General features: G+C 42.3%; 1 protein-coding gene across 1 annotated transcript; it reads right to left on the minus strand.

The window, feature by feature from the left end:
• Positions 1–37: 37 nt before the first annotated feature.
• rftn1a (raftlin, lipid raft linker 1a) lies at positions 38–24,418 on the minus strand. Its single transcript, XM_010749902.3, has 10 exons — positions 24,045–24,418; positions 17,804–17,955; positions 10,677–10,860; positions 8,501–8,609; positions 4,022–4,787; positions 3,716–3,919; positions 2,759–2,868; positions 2,414–2,517; positions 1,987–2,062; positions 38–1,677 (listed from the first exon to the last, which is right to left on the minus strand). The coding sequence occupies exons 2-10, from the start codon at positions 17,949–17,951 to the stop codon at positions 1,243–1,245; spliced, it is 2,136 nt and encodes a 711-aa protein (XP_010748204.3). The 5' UTR covers positions 17,952–17,955; positions 24,045–24,418; the 3' UTR covers positions 38–1,242.
• Between the last annotated feature and the right edge of the window lie 28 nt (positions 24,419–24,446).

Below are 24,446 nucleotides of genomic sequence, written 5' to 3' on the forward strand. Positions count from 1 at the left end.
AAAGACTTACATGTCACACTACTTACACACAACACAAGGTGGTCCAGGAAATAAGTCATAAATAGTTGATTTCTAATTTACATATTTTTTCTGAAGAGGAACAGTCAGTTCTGCAAAATTACAAAAAAACAAACACTTTTTTTTACTCACTTGCCTCTTGTATCATCTAACCAAGCAGACAAAGTTGGTTTAATTCAGTCAGATCAAACTTGCATTTTTAAAAAAGGTAACACTTCTTTCTGGAAGCGACGTCCTGATTACTCCTGATAATAGACAGACTTCGATGTTATCAATTTCCAAGGGAACTGTTTTCCCACTGAAGAAAACTTTTGACTGATTTTGGTTAGATTCTACTAGAGCTAAGTGACAGAATATATTTTTGTAATTAACATGAACTGACCCTTTAATGTCAAGGCCCAATTAAATCCATTTAATATCTCTATGTAGAGCTTGGCCAATACCAAGAGAGAATTTAAAACCTATCAACAGTTGTTTTATTTTTTTCCATCACCTCTTAAATTTGGTTGTTTAAGATACTGTAAGTATTGAGTGACTTATATTATAATTTTAAAATAACCTCTTCTAAAGAAACTAGAGTACTTAATGAAGACAACGTTTCTAAATTACTTCCAATCTTTTTTTGTGCAATTTCTTAAATTTAAAGTTAAATATTGTCTGACATTCACGCCAATAACAACATACATAACTGTAATGAGCGAAAATTAGCCAATGCAGATGTGTCTGTAAGGCTCTAATGCAGTGCACTACATACTGTGTTCTCCTTTTGTGTTTCTATCTTAAATTATATACTTTACATAGAAAAATACAGCGAGGCCAGTGGAATCATTACTCCCTTTTTAACAGTCCTATGACAAAGTAGTAAAATACAACATGAAAATAATACTTAAGGTTTGGACTGCTCTAGGTTGTGCTCTATAGCTGTGTACACTTTTATTTCACATACATCAAATAGCAACACTGATCCAAAGCAGAGAACTGCACAACACTTTCCCATTTATGGGAGCTACAACCTCCAAATTTCAAGAGTGTCGACGCCCTAAACCGAGCAGACTGAAGCGAAAGTAACAGTACGTGATGACTAGTAACAGCATTACTGACTACATCTGGGTTTTCCACAGAGGACTCCAGATCAACAAAACGTTCTTTTAAAAAGGCCTTTTGTTTTTTTTTGACAGACTAAACAGGTCTCATCTCCCTCTTGCCTGCTTTGTGCCCAATATGTCAACAGACTCCAGAAAACAGCTGCTGTCTGATCCGCTCTTCCATCTTCACCTCCTCCTTGACCCCTCCCCCGTCGTCTCTCTGACACACATCTGTCCATCTCGCCGCCATCTCCTGCTTGGACAATGGGATGTCATCAACGTTGGTTTCCTCTTCCTGCTCTTCAACAGACGCCCTGCTCCCTGATAGAAGCGAGAAGCCCTTTTGATGCTGCGCGTCCTCTTCGCTCTCCTCTCCGCCTCTCTGAAGGCTCGCTCCTTCGCTCCTTCCGCTGTCCCCACTCCTTCTCCTCTCTGCCTCGTCTTCCCCCTCTCTTGTGTTTCTTCTTAACCTGTCCATCTCTGTCTCCATCAGCGGGTACGTGTTCTCTCTCTCCTCTTGTGTTTCTCCAGTAGATTTCTTCTTTGTCTTGGTGCGACCCCTGAGGTTTAGCATCTGAAACCAAATAGATTTGTTTGAGACAGTTTTGTGCTTTGTGCCGTGTCTTTTTCTTTCCATCTCTCCAGACACCTGACAAACCACAACAAAGCCTCTTTCATTGATGCCTCTTTCCAGTACAGTTTGAGGTCGACTATTAGCCTATTATTAGACATTTTTCTGAGCTGGTTTATATTTGCTGTACATCCCATAATTAGTAACATGACTTTAAATATGCTTTCTGTGACATAAGGTCACGTATCCTAAAGACACAACAGAGACAAGTGACAGATTTGCCATGAAGATGAAAGACAAAGGGGAACAAACCTTGAAGTCTTTTCTCTTGCGCTGCAAAACCGGTCTCTGAAGGAAGAGGATCTGCTTGGTCGACAAACTCCCGTCACTACAGAAAGAAAAGAGCAGCACTTTTTACTAGTGTTACCTGTTAAGTTATAATCTGAGGAGCTTGCATACCGATACTTGTGTCGAAATACAGTGTCTGTTGGCTGCGGTTTGCAAAGTGACAAGACAAGACCATGTCAGCGACTGTTGTTCACAGCTCTGAAAGATTTCAAAAGCGGTATCCCATTGAGATGAGCATATGATCATGATTTCAGACCTCAAACCATCTGTCCTGTGTATCTAAGCTGTGCTGTCAGTCCTAAATCTCCCTAAAATCCTGATTTTTAAGCCATTGTATGTTTAGCAGAGATGTGAGTTTAAGGTTGCAGTATTTTCAGTTGTGTATCTGTACCTGTTGGTCTTGACAATCGGTGTAGGTAACACACACATGAGCCTCCATCCATATGGAGCCAGTGACTGGAGCAAGGGGATGTAGTCTGCCTTCACTACGACACCCTTGAGGGGAAAAGAGACAAAGAATCACTCAGACATAAAGTGAAAATGCACACGAGGTAAAAATCCACAAACAAATTACAGGATGTGTGCAGTTGGACAAGTTTAAGCTCAGGCACAAGCGTACACGCTACTTTTCCTTCATCTCCGCTCTTATGTAATGTTTGACAGCTTAAACCTTCAGTCACAAAGGATTTCTAAAAGTGCACATATTCTCCAGAGTATTAAAAACTCAAAGACCCACGTCGACAACAGTCCACTGCTCAACCACGATGGCGTCGTAGGAGGTGTTTGCGGTCTCCTCTGCAGAGCCCTGGAAGATGAAGACGCTGTCCACACATGAAACCCCATTGTCTGGAGGAACAGGACAATTAGAGACAGAGTCAGATAAACAGAGGAGGATATATGTGATTCAGACAGGAGTTACAAGCTCATCTCCACTCTCCAATCTCTCCTTTCCTTTTGGCTTAAGCCTACTTATCCCATGGGTGACTGAACAGTGACTTATAGTGTAAGCTTGTGGACTTAACTCCGTGTATATCATCCATTACCCGTCACTAAAGCAGAAATCTACAGTCTGAGCAGCTTGTCAGGAACTAGAGATTTAAGTCAGGAGGTAAGGTGAATATTTACTTTAAACTTGCAACAATATTTTTTTTTATTATTCAAAAAAAAACTGTGTTTAATGTCAAAGTGGTTGTAGATATTTATCACCCAACTCTGAAGTTCCCCATAACTTTACGGAGCATTTTAGCTTCTTTCAGCTTGTCGTTTTGTTTTCATGGCCCACAACTTTACTAGTTTTGATCCAGTCTCGCTAAGCTCATAAATCTCGTTTCCAACTGCAGTAGACGGCAGTTTTAATGAAAAAGCACAGATAAAGCCTCTATACACCAATTTGTCTAGCAACAAAAAGCAGACAGACAAAGTGAAACATTTAACAGCTATAAAGAGCCAGATATTTCTCTCAGGAGTTGTGAAAATGAGCATGAATATTGCACTGCTAAGTGGATAATACCATGACTACAAATGAATGCTGCATTGCTCTGTATCTACAAGTTTACATCATGAGCTACTCTCTGAGGATGCGAGTATTCATTTCATTGTGCCACTTTCTGGTGTGACTTGGCACACTCGTGCTGCCTAGATTAAAGTTTCACACTGACATTATCAACAATATTTCATGGCCACAAAAACATACCGTTATCATCTTCAAGTTGGAAAAACCCGTCGATGAGGTGTGCGCCGCTAGTGAAATGCTGAGTCATATGGTCAAGCCAGTGTGTGTTAACTTCCGTGACTAGCCCTGCTTCCTTTTGTACTCGCAGTGGCACCCTGAGTGAGTAAAACCTTGGAGAAGTGTTCAGCTCTCCTGTGTGGTTGTACAAGGCAAAGAGCTGCATCCCTACAGGCACACAGACAAAAACGCATAAAGGATAATTGGACATCAAATAGAACTTTGCGTTATGATAACTATGACTCAGCAAACGGGAAGCTGGTTACTTACTAGCCTGCACTGGTGGCAAAGTTGGATTCCTATCTTTCTCTGAACTCTTGAGGCGGATGTGGTTGTTGTTGTGCGTCGTCACCCTGCTGTGCCCATCTGTACGGGTGGAGCTGGACTTTCTTTCATGGTTTCGATCCAGTTCTGGAGAGCTGAGCCAGCTGTCGGAGCTTGAACTTTGTCTTTCCCTCTGGTTGGAAAGGTTATAATGTTTCTCTGTGGATTCTTTGAGGTCTGGTAGTTGGCCCTTCTGCTGTCTCATTATACCTGCAGCTTCTGGAGTGCTGGGACATAGCTGGTTCCCTTGGGCTTCTGCTAGGTTTTGCTTTGGACACCACTGAACTGAGTCTACACTGGGTTTACTGTAATCTTGAGGTTGGTTTGTTGATTCTAGTGACTCTTTGAGGCTGATCTCCAAGGTCTGGATTTTCTCACTGGACTCCTCTTGGTTAAGCTCTAAACTCTGAATGGGTTTCAGAGGACTGAAATCCGGCTCTCTTGGCATCAAAGGCTTCTGGTGTTCTGCGTCTTCATGATCTAACTCTTCATGTTCGGGTTGGTGATGGTCGTGTTCTGTGTCATTATTATGTGGTTCTGTAGGATCTGTTGGGCTGGTGTTGGCGCTGAAGGGATGTCGGTGTATGGGTGAAGGGCTTGAATGTAAGGAGGACAGCTCTTCAGGGTCCCAGTGACCCAAGAAGCAGGGACCTCCGCCCGGCTGCTGGAGAAAGCCCACAAACATCACCCCTTGCTCTGCTACATCTTGGATCTGTAGGGGTAAAGCACATGCACACAATAAATGTTAATATCCATAAACACCAAAAAGTCTATTAAAATAAATTTGAATGATACAAAAGTATAAAAGGACGTCTTTCACAGCACCACAAATAAATTTGCAGTCTCTACTAGTCAGACAAACAAAGCCTCATTTACACACAAACAAAGGCTGATGTACGCAGAGTAGATATTCTGCAAAATAACAACCTACCTAATCATCTGCAAAGATCAAATATTCAAATGACAAAAGGACCTCATTATCTCAACGCATCCGTGTGTGTACATGTGTGCGACAGTGTGTGTGTGTGTGTGTGTGCCGCTCCCTCCCGTGGAGCTCTGGTGGTTAATTGTCAGTTGATATTTGGGTTGACAGTTTTAGACAGGCTCAACGGGAGAGAAATCAGATTGCAAACTACCACCAAACAATAATGAGACACATCTTCCCCTATTACTCACTATTTTTGACACTTCACTCATCCATACACACCCATCTTACATAGAAACAGTCTCTATACTACCATCTAACACATTCACAATTACAAAGAGTTTTATCGGATGAGTATGTCCGGAGACAGATTGAGAGTGGGTGGGCTTGTAAGTGCTGGAAAAATAGAAAGTATAGAATTTCAAAACTGAACACACACACACACACCAGCCTGTCACTCTCTTTGCCCGGTACTGCTCCTGGGTTCTTATCTCGAACTCTCTCTGGCAGCTTGTGATCTGATTGGTTATTCATGTCACGCTGCTGGAGCCTATCGCATTATACTCAGTGATGTGCATTTCCATCCAATCAGGTTTCCCTTTGTGCTCTATGGGTGTTCAGATGCAAATCTATTCAATAGAGCACATTTTCATTTCCCATTGTAGGACCGTTGGAGAATTCATGAGCAGAGACGACGGAAAGTGAGTTTTACAGCTGATAAATGCCAGTGATGACGCTGTGGTTGGCAGGGTATCTCAGGGTTAAATCTAACTATAGTTTACGAAAACTTCTGTAACCTTCCATTCATTATATAGCTCCTGCTTTTGTTTCATAGTTACAGGATAGTGAGCAATGTCACAAGAGATGCAACTAGTGGAAATCCACTATTGTTAAAAATCCTTCCAATGAGGTAAATCTGCAATATTTGAAATGGAAAACCAAATCAAATTTGCTTCATGTGAATTGGAGAAGCTCTGCATGTCAGGACAAAAAGCAATGTTACCATATGGCACAGACAGGCAATTATAGGCAGTTGCCTGTAGCCTTTCGAGCCCGGTAATGTTTCCTTCACTGTGACAGCGGTGCTGTGCCAACCTGAAAGGCACACACGAAAACACACAGTGCAAGAAGTGCGGAGACAGATAGGAGGGAGGGGTGGATTCAACAGAGATTGGTTTTGTGACAAGTACTCCACTGACTTAGCGCCGTACACCTGTAACATTGACAAACTCACTTTTAAAAAATACAAAGTACCAAAATCAAGGCAGCAGAACTATCATCTTTTTTTATTCCAGAGAGCCATCTTCCTTGACAAAACCCGGTGGTCGGAGACTCAGGTGTATTATGCTAATAATGATTAATGCAGCCACAAGCAGAGATGAGGAGCAGGCTACAGAGTTCTGATAAGTAGAAGTTTGCAGTAGTAGTTGTGGTCACTTGTAGTCTTCAGGCCTGACCACTGGCAGTATAAAGTGGACAGCATATCTGTGACGTCCCCCACAGGTTTCTGAAGAGCTGTTTTTTGAAGCTCAGTTTGGTGGCTCTGGCCACAACCATGTTGCCAGTCCTGCCCTGGCCGCCTCCCGGCAAATCAAAAAATTGGCAAAGATATGGACCATCGTGGAGCTGAGGCAGGCTGAATGACACCTGGGTGTTATGAACCAGACTGCAAACATGTTTATTTCTGCTGTGAAGTTGGACATTTTAACATGGGGGTTTATGGAGACTGACTCACATCCGGAGTCAGCTTCAAGTGGCCGTTTGAGGAACTGCATTTTTGGCACTTCCACAAAGGCTTCACTTCACAGCCACATGGTCCAGACCAATGCTGACTCAAGTGACATCACTTCACATAGCTCCCTCTGAAGCCACAAAAAGCTTTATACAACCTTTATTTCACATATGCTGCATTACAACAAGACTTTGAAATCAGTAGATTTTGCCTCTAATGCAGCATTGTGATCAAGTGCAAAGTTTTTAAAATGTGCCTAGAAATTATGGAAGAAGAGAAGAACTTACATTAAAACATCCGTACAGAAAAAATGTCTTTGCGATGATTTAGTGCCAGCATGTTTACCACACTGTATTAAATGGATCATTCCGCCTTGGTGTGGCGTCCACACATGATCATAAACAATACAGATAGACAGCACAAATCAATCAAAACTGGCAGCCATGTAGCATTTTCAAAATGGTGCAGAGAAAAAAAAAAGAGCAAAAAGCAAACTTTCCAACATGATATTCTTTAAATAGACAGTTGAGGTCGAGGAGATGTAGACCACCTGCCAGTAGTCTGCGCCCTTCCTCTCTTCATGGCTATCAAACATAACACACTCTCTAGGGATACACTGATTAAATACGAGCGCAGATACTGACCTCATTAAGACATGATGTAACAAATCTGCTTTCTTGGTAAGTGTCATAAAAATCTGTGTTTCTGCTCTCAGTTACATTTATTAAGTAACAACTGGCCGCTTTGTGTCACTTGCCTCACAGTGGCTCATTGCTTTTATAACACCACTGGCTAGCGGTTTTGTTTTCACGCCCTTTCTACTGTATCTGTCTTAAAGACATTTTTCATATTAAATTAGAAAGGAGTTTAAATCAGTGCCTCGTATATCTTTGAATGAGCCCTGGTTACCTCTTCTAAACCATCTCATCAGGGCCTCGCTTCAATTTGATGATGTCTTGGTTCCATTATATTTTCTTATCTCTTTTTTCATTATTATTCATTATTATATTAAAGTTGTCCCATTCTCCCTATTCCCCACCTTCTTTTTCCCTGCCTTGTGGGTGGTCTATAGGATGACATGTAATAGGGTACTGGCATGTGGGAACAGTCGGGTTGCTTCTGTTTTTCTGGTTAGCTGCACTTTGCTTCCTATTTTATTTTATAATGTTCATTTTCTTATGTCATTTTAAAGCTACATGAATATGTCAAACAACAAACAAGGAACTGTTTGCCAACTCAGTCTTTACTGCCATAGCAAACCCTGACCTCATGTTAAATATAAAACTGATTCAAATTTTGTGAAAATATTATCACATCATATTAGATTTGCATCTGTAAAGACCCCCAGCTGATGTATCGTAATATATATTGGGGGAGAGAAGTCGGATCAGTACATCCCTACTACTTTTAAATAATAAGTGCAGATTTAACATATGTTTTCTGTTCGCCTTTCTTCTTTTTAAATGAAGGATTCTGTGCCTTTCACTTGAATTTGCCTTCAAGGTTTTCACTAGAAAGCTTTTCTTCAAAATAATTCGAGCAGTGCTCTAACCTGTGTAGGTGGTTCATTATTAAAGCTATTGGGCACAAAGACCCTATTTGACCTCCCCTAGAAATTGCAGCCAAAAAAAAAAAAAAAAAAAACATTTGTAGAACATCGATTGCCAAATACAAGAGCATCTCTATTTGAAGACAGATCCATTACTAGTAAATCATATTAGACCAACCCAGCTTGGTTTGCATGATTGAGCTCCCCCATTGAACTCACCCTCTTGACGTAGCTCTGGATCACTTCTGGGTCAGCAGACTGGTGACCTGCCACACACACATCTGTCTCCAGACGATGTCTTCCCCACCTCAGTTGGCTTTTCTCTGAACTACAGGGTGAGAATTTAAAGAGCTTAAACAAATATTCAGCGTAAAGCATCAATCATATGTCATTTTTTGTTCAGTTCTGCTGTTGTGAACTGGAAAATGTACATTGTTAAATTACCCACGACTGTTTCCTTTAGGTTTGTTTCCTGTCTATTATCACCACAGCGGTTTAATCATCCATTTACATTACAGTCTAAACGAGCCTTGGCTCTATAGATTCTGGCAGACACGCTCATGTTCACAACCACCCAGAATGATCACAGCAGAAACATAATGTCATGTGAATTTCCCATTTAAGGAGAGCACACATTCACTGAGAACACAATAGACTTCTTAGACGAGAAAAAAGGGACCGAATTTCCTTCTGCACCCACCGCAAGACACGATCATAAAAGCAGTATTCAGATACGCCTCTTCAGATTTGGATTGAGGTCAGTGGGAAGGCCGTGGTAATATCTTGTGCTCTGAGGCGTGAGTGACATTCTCAGCAAGATTTGAAATAGTACATCTGTCAGACTTTCTTTCATTTTTAGGGGTTTTGATGAAAGGGGATGGTGGTGATGGAGACATAAAAGGCAATGTAAAGGGGGCGAAGGGGGGTTGTGGAGGACAAAAGAAACGGAGGGGGCATCGCTGAAGTAAGCAGATGAAAGGATGGAGAGATGGTTTCTCTCTTTTAGCGCGCTGTTCCCCTCTGGTGAGCGCTGGTGATGCAATCAGCCGTCTCCACGGTGACAGGTGCCAGGAAGCAGCAGGACCACTTGGCAGGAGGGGCATCAAAAGGAGCAGCCCGACACCTGCCTGTGCACTATCATGTGTGTGTCAGTGTTTGTGTGTGAGGGAGTGTGCGTGCATTAAGCTATTCATTGAAATGACAGTAGAACGAGTGCACAGAACACGAGAGGGTGTCCGAAACTGTAGGCTAAGCAACGGAATCTCTTGAATTGCATAGTGACAACAAATCATAGGTTACATATGTAACCATGGTTCACAAAGAGTGATCCGCAGGGGTCTCCATCTCTATATAATAGAGACGTCTATTCATCCAAATTATTCACATTATTTATGACATTCAACATGTCAGGTATGTTGTATGTATATAGAGAGTATGTGGATCATTTGATCCACTGAAGATCACTCACATATGTCTGGAAATGTCAGAAAATGATATAGAACGTATGACAATAAATACTAGGACATTGTATTTATAGGATTTGCAGTGAAGTGGCACTTTATCTCTTTAATTTCCCTGAAGAAGATTGACTAGGAAGTGATAAATATTTGGCTCAAATACTATTAATAGCAAACAAACAAAATTAAGAGTCTACAGCCACGCCAGCAGCTCTGTGAAGCTGTATTTAGGCACAGCGGTGCTTTGAAACGAATGCTAACATCAGCATGCAAACACATGTCATATGCGATTCACGCAGAATGAATGTTATGAACTAAATAATTGGACACACTGTAACCACAGAAGATGGCACAAGATATTTCACAGGTTAAGTGCAAACTTTGACCAGCTGGAAGAACTGGATGGAGAGTCAGGGGATCACCAGAGTCATTATATGGTTGCTGTTTGAACAGATGTGTCAGTAATGTCCACGGTGAGATGCTGAGAATAAAGCTCAGCTAGCATGCTGTACCAGAGCTGATAGTAGGGAGGTGTGAAAATCTGCTCAAATATGCTCGTGAATATTGCAGTTTTTAGTCTCACTAAAGAATAACTGGGTTTCAGAGGAGGGTATACAGAATGGTGACACAGTATAGTGTTATCATGTATACTCAAAAGTGAAAGAATTGGAACAGTGGGCTAATATTAGACATTTTTTTGTGGCTGACTCATCTGCAATTAATTTTACATCAAGCACAGGAGGTGAGGTGCAGAGTTTTTCTTGTGATAATGGGTCTCAATTGGCTTCCATGTCAAATGTCACAAAGTCGCAGAAGCTGCTACTGAATCATCTCATTTATCTTAATCAATCTGCTACATAAATCATTACAGTCAAAGCGGTTTTATTCTATAAAGGCGGTGCTGATGCTGAGGACAAAGGTGCGTTTAGTTTATGTACCTTGGTGTTTCACGGACCAACACTGCCCGGTGGAGCTGGCGTTGGATGTGTGCGTGACGAGGGCCACAGGGATGGACAAACGGATGGACGGCGACCAGGACGAAACCCTGCGCGTAGAGTTCCCTGACCTGAACCGGTAGCTCTCTGACCGAGGAGAGACAAAGCACCGATGACACTGGCACCTCTGGAGGGGTGAGAGGGGAGGGAAAAAAACATGGTTAGACAAGAAGGGGTAATGGGAAATGGTCATGACAGGGACATGACAGGTAGCAAAAGAGGCAGGGAAGAGCAGTGGTGGAAGTAAATAAAAGCTGGAACAAAGAGGAAGAAAAAAGAGGGGGGTTGTGGGGGAAGAGGGACAAAGGGTACAAGGAAACAAAGACAGAGCATGTTTCATTATGATAATTCCTACTGAACAACAACACATGGCGTCTTCATGCTAAATCTGAAACTAATTACACCAGAACTGTTAACCTCAGTCTGGCTTTTGGAAAGACACACTAAGACCTACACAAGTGTGCAAAGACACCTGCATGAATATAATGAAAAATGCACACACATACATTAAAAGGTTGAAAAGACAATGTTATCACATTGCCTGTTTGATATTAGCTGCAATCACCAACACAGAGCCAGTTCTCTTATTACCAAACACAATGGAAAGAAAACCCTTTTACTCCAGTCGAAATGGTTTGCGGAGCTTATCGTATGGAAGCAAACTGTCGCCGCAAATCCACCAGGGAGAACGCAATGTTTGCAAGAACCGCCCTCTCGGGGTCTGTGCATTGTAGTAAAAAAACCTCTCTGTGTTCACAGGCTTTTAAGGGAACACGTGCACGTATGGCTGCGTGTTTCACTATCGCTGAGTGAAGCCAGGTGTGTGTGAGAGAGAAAGAGAGGGGAAGCGTGGAAAAAAAAAAGAGATGAGAGGAGAAAAGGAAGACAGAAAGAGTGAGGCTGTTAGCTGAGGAGAGAGAGAGAGAGAGGAGAGAGAGATGAGGCTGTCTGTTTGTGCCTGAATGCTTGTCATCCTTTCCCATTCAATCTCATTTGCATGGGTCTGGAGAAGAGAAAATAACCTGAATAAATTAACTAGACACGCACAAAAACACACACACACAAACACACACAGGGGGAAAAAAAAAAGATATGCAAGCCATCTCATTTTCAATTTGTTCTCCATCATCTGGCGTGTTCACACATACACACACATATATATTTATATATGAGAAGCTGGCCAGCATGCTACAACACAAGCACATGAACACACACTCTCATCTCAGTGAAACAATGGGAGAAAAAAAAAAACTCCCTGAGAAAATCCAAACCATCACATCAGCTTGGCATAACCGTTTGGAACCACGAGAGCCTTTCATCAAGCAAAACACTTAAACGGGTGTCTGTGGGGACTTATCAAAAGCAGTACAGTGATGATAATAATAATAATACCAGCTGGAGACTGGGGTGGAGTGTTGGGGTGGGGGATAACAACGATCCTGTCACCGTAAACAGTCATTAGCCGTCATTAGATCTGCACGGCTGGCACTCACCCACCGACAAGATGCAGGCAAGGCAGCTAATTCAGGCATGGCGTACAGAAGTTATTAGGGTGTTATGCAGCGCTTTAGGCAGGGAAGCAACTTCATTTACACTGTCTGCCACTGTGGGATTTTAAAGGGAGGCTGCAATTCTGCTCCAGAATGGGAACATGGGAACATGCTCAGGGCAGAAAAAGCAGGGTGGAGTTTTTTATGGAGCCAGCTACTGAGGGCAGGGGTGTAGAAAGTGTGTGTGTGTGTGTGTGTGTGTGTGTGTGTGTGTGTGTGTGTGTGTGTGTGTGTGTGTGTGTGCGCATGTACATTTGAAGGAGTTGGAGATGTTTCATGAAGTGGTTGTTTCTGTGTGTGCAAGTACATGAGTATTTGTGTGACTTGGAGGGTCACACGTGTGTGTGTGTGTGTGTGTGTGTGTGTGTGTGTGTGTGTGAGAGTGAGTGGGAACATTTGCAAGAGTTTAAAGGTGAGATACAGACATCCAAGGGGTGCGCTGTTCAAACGGACACGAAGCAAGCGAGCTCGCTGTTCAGCTGTTGAGCCCGGCGCTCTGCTATTTCCATCTTAACCCCGAAGCTTTGACCACATGACAGCCGCCATGTGTTGCGTTGTGAGCAATGCTTCACTTTTTGACCCTGGATTTCACAAGCTGTATTCAGAGTGTGAGAGTCACCCCCTCCTTCCTTATTAATTCCTTGTACAAATCCCTCCAAAATTTCTGTGTGTGACTGTAAAGCGTATTTTGTGGTGCACGTGAACCACAGTATCATGGGCAGTGTGCACGGGGACCATCTTTTTGCCTATTTGTGTGTGTGTGTGTGTGCATGTGCACGAGAAAGAAAGAGTTTGTACTAAGCTTGCTAGGTGATGCATGGGGATTACTACTCACAGCCACCCTCGAGGCTTATCCCTTTGCTTGCTGGAGGTTCACGTTTATTTAAATAGCCTTCTAATGACTTGCAGAGGTTTTAGACAAGGATATGTGCCAAAACAGTGACTATAAAGCAATCAGCTTCCTGGAGTCAGGAGCTCCCTACTGTTTAGGGAATGTAGCCGGCAGCTATGGCAGTTGTTGGTCAGCATCTGAGCTTTATCAAATGGGGTCCAATCTGCTCTGAACGCCCACTTTACAGGAAACGTCTGAGAAAGAGTGCCTGGTTCAATCAGAAAGTGGAAACAGGAGGGGAAAAAAAAAAAGGTTTGCTGTGGTGAGAACTCAGTGTGGCACTTAAGGCGCATACAGTACCATGTACTTGTGATGCTGTGAATCTCTGCCATCTTTGCTGGTATTCTCTCAAGACTTTTTGCCAATACGACTGAAAAGGAACGATCCAGAAGAAATGATCTGAGCTGTGTCAGATTGGCATTCCCAATCATTTTTCATAAAAAAAAAGGTGTATGTGTTTACCTGGAAAAAGTTTGTCAGGCAGCAAAGATCTATCAAACTGATGTATTTGTGCTTTGCCTGCTCTCTGAGCCAAATACATCACAGATCCTGATAGCGGAAGACATGCCATATGAGGCAGAGGGTGTGTATATCATTCTTTGTCAACGGAGGAAATATTCATCATAATATTCAGATGTAGACATAAACCTTCAGTCATAATAAACACCCCCACAGGTATATACAGTAACAAAAGCCACACAAACACACATGCTGCTGTGCGTGAGGCACATGTTGTAAGTTTTAATGAGCTGAGTGGGTCTCCATCTCTGCAGGGCGTCAGAAAGTCATCAGCAGAGTTCAGCCCCTCGCTGTCTGCTTCAGAGACCAGTGTTAGTCACACAGCATCACACCTTAACTTACTTCCTCGCACATCCTCAGACTCCTGACTCCCGCTCGCTCGCTCGCTCTCACACCTCCCAACTCTCTTCTTCCCCTCCTCGCTCAAGACCTGACAAACGCTCGCTGTATCTCTGTGCTGTTCGCTCTCTCACCCTCCGTTACACCTCCTTCACTTCCTTTTATTCCTGCCTCTTTTCTACTTTGCCCCCCTACCTCCATCCCTCCGCTATACCTCTTTTTCTGTTCCCCGCTCTCTTCTGCTCATTATCCGAGCATGACAAAAGGAGGCTGGGTTAAAATGTCACACCTGGCTGTTACATTTCATATTGCACATTCCTGCTGGCATGTCAAGGTAACCAATCAATGTTACCATGGGGATAATAAAGATCATGATACTTTTTTGTAAAGGTGGCTGATGTGTCAAGGTAAAGCAGAGATGCAGCTCAGTAGAATAAGACATTGATTTTAGGTCGTATGATAAGATGGAGCTGAGAATCAAAGAAATGGTCTATATGTGATGCGCAACCCAAATGCCTGAAACACTGAACATACTGTGTTTCTCCTCATCCTCCCTGGATTCACCACAGGGTCGCTATGACCCAGTATGCGTGAGCTGGGCTTAGTCAACTTGGAAATACTTCTCAGCTGAAGCACTGCTGTAGTTTAGGCAAAGCTCATAAAACAAACAGTATATTAATCATCCAATGTTGTTTCTGGTGAGTTTCATCATTCACTAGTCAAAAGGTTGAGTCAGAAACCACACGGCAATCTACATTCTGAACACATACTCTCTGTGAGAACACAACTTAGATTAATAAACAACCACCTTAGTCTCATGTATGTCAGAAGGGGCACCCGCTAAGATATTTGTTTTTCATTACTGTGTAGGAGTCGTGAAGTTACGCTGGCAGGGAAATAATGTTATTAATGGAGGCCAAATTGAATTAAAGCATGAATTTGACCGTGGGTTTCCTCAATGTCATGGACTGACATACAGATTCCTCTATCTGCCTCCTACACACACACACACACATACAGACACACACAGACAAACACACAAATACACATAAATCCCTTTGCTGGGAATGAGGTCCCTCAATCTCCACAAACAATCAGATAATCCTTCAGGAATCCTTCACTTCTCTTGGTCTCTCTATCACAAATGGAAAGAGAGGCGGTGAGAGGCAGGGATACACCCACTCACAACCACACACACACACACACACACACACACACACGCACAATCAATTCACAGTAGCTGTGTTTATCCTAAAATAGAGTATACTCATCTTAAGAAGCTCAGGTGGCGTCACTGAGTTTACCATATAAATGACCTGCCTGTCTGTCGAAAGATAACACTAACTCTGTTGACTAAGTGCTATAAAGTGTTTTGTGCAAGCTTGAATGAGCTGCCATCGCCACTTCTATGAACAGCGTATGTGTGTGTGTGTGGTCACTGTGTATCTATATGTGCCCGTGTGATTAGACAGTTTATCTGCTACTGCCTTTAACGACAAAGACGAGCAGCCGTCATGTCTATTGTGTGTTTTGGTCACCACCACCATTTCGCCTTGCCAGATTTCTCTCAGCCAACACTACAGCCTAACTCATTTGCCAAACATAACAGGGCTGGCTGAAAATGAAGCCGACTGGCAACTAGACCATTGCCACTTGGCTGTGGCGTTATGCCTGCTGTCTGTTACAGTGTTGCATTGGAAACTCTAAAAAGGAATTCAGTGAGCTACTTGCACCTGCTTCAGCTTTTCGGGTGATTGAGTGCACGACGCAGGCTTGTAGAAACATTAAGCCATAAGGGGGGAGAAAAAAAGAGGTGATTTTTTATGTCTGCTTTAACACTATCTGTTTCTCCTCCTCGCCTCTCTTTTCCCCCTTCGTCCCTCCCTTCTATCGCTTTGCAGTCCGTACCAACACAATGGCAGAATTAGTATTTTTAGAAACCAGACGCCTCTGGAGGATTCTCATCAAACGTTCTCAAGACGCTGCGAGCGAGCATGCACACACACGGAAAACAAACACACACTCACATGATATCAGACGGTATTCTTCATATTCGCAACCAAGATACACAAAAAACACACACGCGGTTCCTAAGACAGCATGCAAACACACACCAGCTTTGGTGTATTGTCATCGTACGAGGGGAGAGGCAGAGGGGGGAGGTTGGCGGGCATGGCGACAGCGTGTACAATATAGCTGAATCTGAGAATTAGAGAACTCTTTGAACTCCCTGCAACAGGAGCCACACAAAGACACAACTTCAGCTCATAAGCCACTTTTCGCCCTCAAGATACAGTATGACGGGGAAAAAAACAGAGTTAGCAGAGATGCTGATCTAAACATTTCATTTAACTGGTTAGAGCTGGAATAGCAACTGTGGCTATTTTATGAGTGGAACACACACAAACACTGTAGCCAGGGTTCAAGATGACAAAGCAGAGTGGGGTGAAACAGAAAACTCAAGTAAACAACCATCACTGAAAAAGAATAACATGCTCAGTAAAAAGAATTACTTTGGATCACGACCAAATGTGAAGACACATTCCTTGGAGCCTGTTCCCACCTCCGGAGTGGAACTTGCACAAATGTGAATCAGATCTGAATGACGACTGCCTGCTGCATCTGATGGCCAGCATTTGTGATTATCATAAATCACCTCCTCCTGTGAGTGTTTTCGGACACTTGTGAATTTGTCATCATAGGAGCAAAGAAGCACTGCAAAACTGTTTTTTGTTTGCTATGGATACAAGCTTTTTTGTTTCAACATAAATCAATGAAGGAAATAAGATAAATCTGACCATATGACCTTGTGTTTCTCAGCTTTTTAATCATGAATAAAACACTTACCTATGTCAATGTCAAAAACTGGGAATATAACTAATAAGATTAAGGTATGGGTTAAAAAAAAAGCATAAATTTGCATTTAATTTTCTTTTTGACACTTGAGGAAAACAACAAAAAAAGACTGACATTATTATTATATTATATAAATATAAGTTTGTAAATTTGTATTTTATTTGAAGTCCTGTTTCCGACCAAATGGCAAATGTAAATCTATGTTCACTCTCCTTTTGGCTCAGTTTTTGGTCTCCACCCACTCCTGAAAGAAAGATCTGGCTAATTAGCTGCTAAATGTTCACCAGCTAGTCACCAACTTTGTTCATCTGCTGCTTATTGCTGGGGAGGTAGTGTAGAAGTAGCTTTTTTGTGGCTGGAAATGAGTTCGATAACAGTGTTGGGATTGAATCAGAACAATAGAGTGGTGGGCTGTAAAACCAAAACAGTGACCTGAAAGTCAAGTCAACTGGAGGGTTGGTTGATCATTTTCTGTGGGTTTATCACTATGACCCCTTTCATATTAGACAAACTTATTTCAATCATTGCTATTAATAAAATATTTATTAGAGCAGCTTTAATGATTTAAAATAAATCAAAGAATTAATCAGCCCTCTTTGGGACATTCTTTTTCAACCACCGGGCTTGTGAAACCATTCCAGATCATTTTTTCAAAGTACAAAAAGCTGAAATTTCTAGGTCACCATCATTATTTTCTGTGTTATATGAGGAAACAAGTATTCATATGACTATTTCAAGCATGCAAGTGTGGGTGAGGTCAAGTCAAGTCACATCTCACAGGGTTTCACAAGCCCAGCCCAAAAAGGACAAAGGAAAAACTTGACACATAATTCAGGATTTGTACGATATAAAGTGCTCACAGGAGAACTGTTATGTGGAAATGATTGACAACACACGGATAATCGAATCCATACCTTCTTTCCCCAACAGGAAATCCAGGAAGTGGTAGGTGTAGGTCACGCCCACTTTAGTTTCCACCTGAGGCCGCCGAAGCGTGGAGTAGATATTGCCGGGGCTTCGCCTCTCTTCTGCCTTCCGCAACTTGGGAAGCCTACACCCCATATTTCTGTGAGAAAGGAGAGGAGAGGAGATTAAAAGGTGGGAGAAAAAGAGAAGAGGGTGCTAACTAAGATTCGAGTGGTAGACATGAAATTGATAGAGTTTCTAAATATACAAAACACATTCACACCTCCAATAGAGTGTCTGTGATAGTCACATACAAACTAAATGCTATTCCTCATGAGTGAGCTTGAGCTGCTGGGAAATAATGTAATGTGTCTGTGCAATGTGTATCTAACTAGCTCTCTCACACACACACACACACACACACATATATACACACTGCAATAATACTGAAATATGAAAGTGTCAGCCATTACCTGCTTGGTGGGCTATGATACGGGCATCTCCTAATCAAATAGGGCTGATTGGGAGCGACATGTTTGATCAGAATGAATTAAAGCAGAAATGAGACTGATTTCCTGCTCTGTCAAGCAAAGCAACATGAGGCTAGATAGACAGAGGAGAGGAGAGGAGTTAAGCATGTTGTTGTACTGCTAACCAATTTATATGTTAGTCTAAGTGTAGCCTTGACGCACAAAGAAATCTGTTTTTTTTATTTTAGTAACATTTCCAGATACCCTCAAGGGTAGGTGGTTGGAAACACAATTTGGAAAGAGCTTTTTAAAATCCTCCTCTCCTGAATTTCAACAGGCAATTTAGACCCAGAGATCTACCAGAGTCGCATAAAAAGAACAAAATAGTGGTGGTGGGTGGCTTTTGCAACAAATTATTGGGAACTGGAAGTAGAGGAGTGAAGGGTGTGAAAAGAGAGGACAAGAGAGAAAGGGCGTGGTCAAATACCATCAAGATAATCTGATGTGACAGCGTCGGTACCCTCAAACCATCACCACAGTTACGCTTAATATCCCTTCTGCCACGGCCTGTAAGAGCCACGCGGTGCGGTACGCATCTGCTTGTCTCTGTACAAGTGTGTAAGTGTGCGTGTGTGCACGTTTCCCCCAAAGGCAGGTCTATATCTGTATCTCTGTATCTGTTTGGGGAGCGTGGAGAATGACACAGTAACTCCCAATGGGCCAAGTGCACGGACGTTAACTCGGCTAACGATCCTAACAGACTACATTAAGCCTGTTGGTGTGTTTGTTTGTGTGTGTGCGTGCGTGCGTGTGTGTATGTATGTATGGTGACTTACAGCTTTGACTGCATGGTATGTGTATTTCAAAAGGTTACAAAGTTGCAAAAAGCAGCATCCTTGATATATTTTCATACCTCATCTGTCTGGAGACAGTGCACTCTGTCAATTGAAATTTTTTGCGAGGAACAAGCAATTAAGAGTCATTATTCTTTCAATACAACACGCTCTTTCATAATGAGGACAAAAGAGGAGAGATGGAGGGGTGACGCTCTGGGAGAAGGAGAAAGAGAGAGAGAGACAGATAAGAATATTTCTTATCTCCCCTCTCTCCTTCCTTCCACCATCTTTCTCTCTCCTCTTGACCTGTCTGTTCCCCATCTGAAACGCTCACACCATTAGCTCTTCAACGTGTCTCATGATTTCTACAAAGCTCTCTCTCCCCTTTTCTGACCCATGCCTTAATCACCTCTTTCTCTTTGGCCTCTGCTCTGCTTCTGTCCATCAGCTTTGATTAGGACAACTACCTCCTTTCAGTTTGCTACAATGGCCTTGATTAGTCTGACAGTAAAACCATTCATTTTTGTCACTCTCTCTTTTTTTCTTTTTACTCTCAACCTTCCCCCTTTTTCATTATCCTGACTTTTACTTTTACACTGCCCTCCAATCTGGCCACTCTCTCTCATCGTCGTCTTTCCTAATGTTACATTATACCCTGCCTACAAACCTTCCAACCCTCCCCATCCTCAAGTCCTGTCCAGTCCTTCTGTCTGGTCTTTTGCAGCCGAAGAGCTCCCCTGGTGAGCTTCTTAAGTCCCATAAAACTATTACAGTGTCTCCAGACAGCCAGACAGACAGTCAAGTAGGGCTTTGTGTTATGACTAAGTTAAAGCATGTAGATCGACTCCCAAACATTTTACCTCCAGGGCTGTACGTTATTATGCTCTGTCTGCAACAGGGACAAAGGGCAGGGTATTGTGGAGATGTTTAGCAGGCTTCATCTCTGGCTGGCTGGTTAGGGGGGGAAAAAGGGGAGGGAGGAGGGGTGAAGATTAGGATATGGGAGTGGTCAAGATAATGACTTTCTGACAATGATGATATGAAGAGGAGCACAAAGGAAAGAGAAATATCTCGGGAGGGTGACTTGCGTTCATCTACCACCGAGTCTTTCCTTCAGATCCATCTTTCAAATTTTCCTACCCTTTCCCTTAGCTCTACTACTACTACCACCTTTTCTTAATGCAAATGACCTCATTTAAAAATAAAAACAATCACATTGGTTCATTGTTCTTATTCATCTTCATACATAATGCAGTGCTAAAAAAAACCAACTTGGAATAATTCGCTTACCATTCTGCTAGTGGCAGTTGTGTTCTCAATTCCCAAACCTGATTGGTTCTAGTCTCATGCTCGACTAGCCTAAAGCTTTACTGTTTGATCCATCATCTTTTTCACTGTACGCTGACAGTTCTGTTCCAAACAAAGGCCTGGCTTTAACAGATGAACTCTGTAAGGTTTAGAAACATATCTGTAATTGGACAAAACATAGAATGAAAAAACAAAGTGGCTGTAACCAGAGAAAATCCAGTGCCTTCGAGGCTCTAGGCCTTTTTTTTTTTTCCTCAGCTACATACGAGGCCTTTTTCTCCACATGTTGACTTCAAATAGAATATTTCACTTGCTCTACCACAAACAAACAGGCAGAAAAAAGGCCTTGACAGTGAAAAGGATCCATTAAATGGAGAGAGACGAGAGAGAGAGAGACAGATAAAAGACGTGAAAACGAGAGAATTGAGTGAAGACGAAGACAGACAGGGAGCAGCGGAGGGCTTCTCATTAGAGAATCTCTTGTAACAGGGAATTTTGAAATGACAGCGGATTTACGCGAGAGCATAATCCGTCTGCGCCATGCCACTGCTCTGCTACCTCCCCGTGCCACTCAGGAGGGGGGTGTCTGCTTTCCAAGAAACAGCATTCATGCGTTGCAGAGGAAGAGCTACAGGCGGCACAGGCTTGGAAAAAAAAACTCACAGTAAATATAGATAGAACCATCGAGGAGCCTCTCCAATAGTGTCAAAGTTAAAATTCTTCTCCTACTGAGATTACTGATACAACTAGATTGGAGATTGTGGTTGTGCCTGCTACAACAGTCCACTGTAAATACTACTGATACAATTATTATCATCACCGCCTACCATGAGCTGGGTTCTGCCTCTTAAAGGAAGTTTTTCCTTGCAACTGTCACCAAGTGTTTGCTCAAGGTATGAATTGTTGTGTCTCTGTAATAAATAATATTATAAACCTGCACTGTATGTAAAGAGACATGAGATAACTCTGTTATAATTTGCTGCTACATAAGTAAAATTGATTTGAATTATCCTTGCTATTGTTTAAAGAGAAAACAAATTATATATAAACCTACTAATGAATAAGACACTAATAAGCAATAATACAACACAAGGAAACTGTGAAATTGTGTTAAAGTCTAATATGTTCTCTGTCAGGACACCTCAGAGTTCATTATGCCAAGAAAGAAAGATGTTAGTCATCTAATGTTCAAAGAGGTGAGGGTAAGTAAAGTTTCACCAGAGATTTGACCTGCAATTCAGCCTGAAGTGCAAGTGCTGTTGCTATGGTTACTCATAGCATTAGTAACTCATGGCTACTCAGTTGCCCATACATTGAGCACTGATTAAGAATGATGACTAAACTGTAAGATTGCAGCTATGAGGCGTTCGAATACGGCAGAATGATGCCGGTTTGATGCTTCTACTGCGATTTCTTGTTATTCATCAGCTGCTTTTTAAAACCAACCTAAGACAATAACAGGACAATACACTAACCAATTTAACGGTATAGCTCTTGTGCCAATATAATATTTTTACCTGCCAGCCGCAGTGTAAGTGCACTTTGAAGCAGCATCCCAATAATAATGGGCTCAGCAGAGAAAATGCCACTCTGCTCATAGTGTAATGTCTCTTACCTGGACAGGATGTCTCCACAACACTGAATTATGCTCAAATCTTCATTAGCATTATCAACACAGCCTAATGCAAGACTGTGGCATTTAGCAAAACATTACATGTGTGGAGGTCAGAGTAAACAAGTGTATAAGCACTTTTTTTTTTTTAAATGACCATTTGGTCTATAACATTGAAGGGAGACCAGCAGTTATGGATTTTTTTTTTTCCATTTTAGGGTCTTGAGTGAGCCGTTATCAGAAGGTCCAGAATTTCTACCACCATTGTTGATTACAGCTACTGCACGTCCCCTAAGGAAGAGTGTTAACTGCAAGATATATAGAGTAGTTGCTGGTTGTGTTCATTTCTGCACCTGATGCACTAAACTGATTTATAACAAGTATCAGCAAGTAACTGTCACCGCTGTCTTCCAGTCTCCTTTATTGTTGGACTTTATGGGCCTCGCTTGAAAAGCATAACTCCTGCCGCTTGTGAGTGAGCCGCCTATGCAAGAAACCTTTAGCCTATTAACTCTGAATTAAATCACTTTTTGTAGCTGCATGGTTGTTTGCCAAGAAAAACATGATGGCATATCAATTAATAACTCACATCAGCATCATTATTATTATTATAATAATCTTGGATTATACTGTATGTGATTCACTGAATTTCAAAATTGGAGGTGACAGACAGAGTCCTGGGGAGTGGGGCTTCCCACCCACTGTGCTGGAGCTCCACTCTTTCCAAGGATGCTGATTATGGGGAAAGGGAAGGACATGCAGAATGACGAGGAAAGAAATAAGGAGAGAAGAGAAAGAGAGAGGGAGGGAGAGAGAGAGGGGGGGGGGCAACAGAGAGAGAGAAAGAGACAGAAAAAGCAAGGGAGACAGACAGAGAGCAGACTAGGAGCATGTCAAGTTGCCTGGAGGGAGGCGCTGATTCCCCCAAGCAACAAAGTAATCACCTCAAACGGTGTTTTAATGAGGCTGCATGGGGAGGATAAAAACAAATTATGACAGTGATATATTGGTCTGTCTCGCAGCTTCTTGCGCAGCCTATTTTGCTCTAAAGAAGAACAGTTTATGAACAAAGGCGGGCCGTTTAGACTTGGGCATCAATTCACTAAACCCTGAGGTGTGCTTTTTTTTTTTTTTAAAAAAAGGTGCATGCATCCACCACTTAACATTTAAGACCAGAGGAGTAAGAATAGCTGTTGACTTATAGAATACATCATACTGTTTGCATGGCCTGCATGATAAACTGTCTGTCAGTCACCACAAATGAGTTTCAAGCACACACACACACACACACACACACACACACACACACCCATACCCATATAACTAATTAATGCCTGGTGCATATTGTGGGTGCAGCCCAGCTTGAAATTACATGTTTCTGGGTTTAAAATCTTTGGCGCGTTCAACCTTAACCTCTCTTCCAACACGTGGGTGCTAGTGAACGGGAAATGATACATGACAGGTCCCTTACACACTAAATCTCTCTGGTTGTGACACACACACACACACACACACACACACACACACACACACACACACACACACACACACTTCCATCTGCGCTCGGCACATTAACTCCGTCACGCATATCTCGAGTTCACTTCAACCTGTGACAGTGAGCAGAGGGGCTTTATTCATTTCGACGCGAATACAAATGGCAACACGGCATCACACAAATCAAACAGACTGTCTGGGTTTGATTTGAATTTTTCTCTCCTGTCACAAGTGTTTTATTGTGAAAGACCTCCAAACACACCCGTGAAGTGACTCCTGACTTTAAATTTTGGGAGGTCATTTCCGCCTCTTAATGTCTTTAACTCTCTCTAAAAGTTTTTGGAAAAAGCTGTGAAATCTACTTAAATCCATCTATTGCGCAATGAGAAAAGGCGCACGGCGACAGAAATGCCATTTTAGGACACATCAGATTACATTGCAAAATAAATAAATAAATAAAATCATTTAAATGTCTAATAAAAACATGTCTAAGTAGAATGTATTGCTTTGATATAAGAGTTTAACTCACCAGTCAAGTCGTTGCCGTTGTGGACTTTGTGCGCGCTGGACTGTCGATGTGCGTCCCCTCCTCTTTGTAATGTCTTTACTTCCCGTCACGGCTCAGATAAACTGCGATCCAAACAGGGGTGGGGGCAAAAAAAAAAAACATGAAACCTCCATTAAGTAACTACATCTGATGCTGCTTGCTGCTGCTCTTGAATCTCACGGGCAGCTCATGATAAACACCCCGTCTACCTCTCTGTCACCAGCATGTGTGAAGAGGGAGAGGGCGTTTTGCGCACATCCCCTCTCCTCCCTGTTTGTCTCTCACTCGCTGCTCTCCCAAGGTTGGATACTCTCAAACACTTTGGATGGATCCTGTTGGTAACTTTCAACTGATAAAGAAAAGTGAGAGTAGACACGTGACTGA

This window comes from Larimichthys crocea, chromosome XIII (genome assembly GCF_000972845.2).
Source record: "Larimichthys crocea isolate SSNF chromosome XIII, L_crocea_2.0, whole genome shotgun sequence".
Taxonomy (NCBI): Eukaryota; Metazoa; Chordata; class Actinopteri; family Sciaenidae; genus Larimichthys; species Larimichthys crocea.

Coding starts and splice junctions, on each gene's coding strand:
- rftn1a (XM_010749902.3), bottom strand. CDS start 17,951: ATGGGGTGTAGGCTTCCCAAGTTGCGGAAGGCAGAAGAGAGGCGAAGC. Junction 8,610..10,676: donor TTGGTCCGTGAAACACCAAG/GTACATAAACTA, acceptor CTCACCCTGTAG/TTCAGAGAAAAGCCAACTGA. Junction 2,518..2,758: donor AGCAGTGGACTGTTGTCGAC/GTGGGTCTTTGA, acceptor TTTCCCCTCAAG/GGTGTCGTAGTGAAGGCAGA.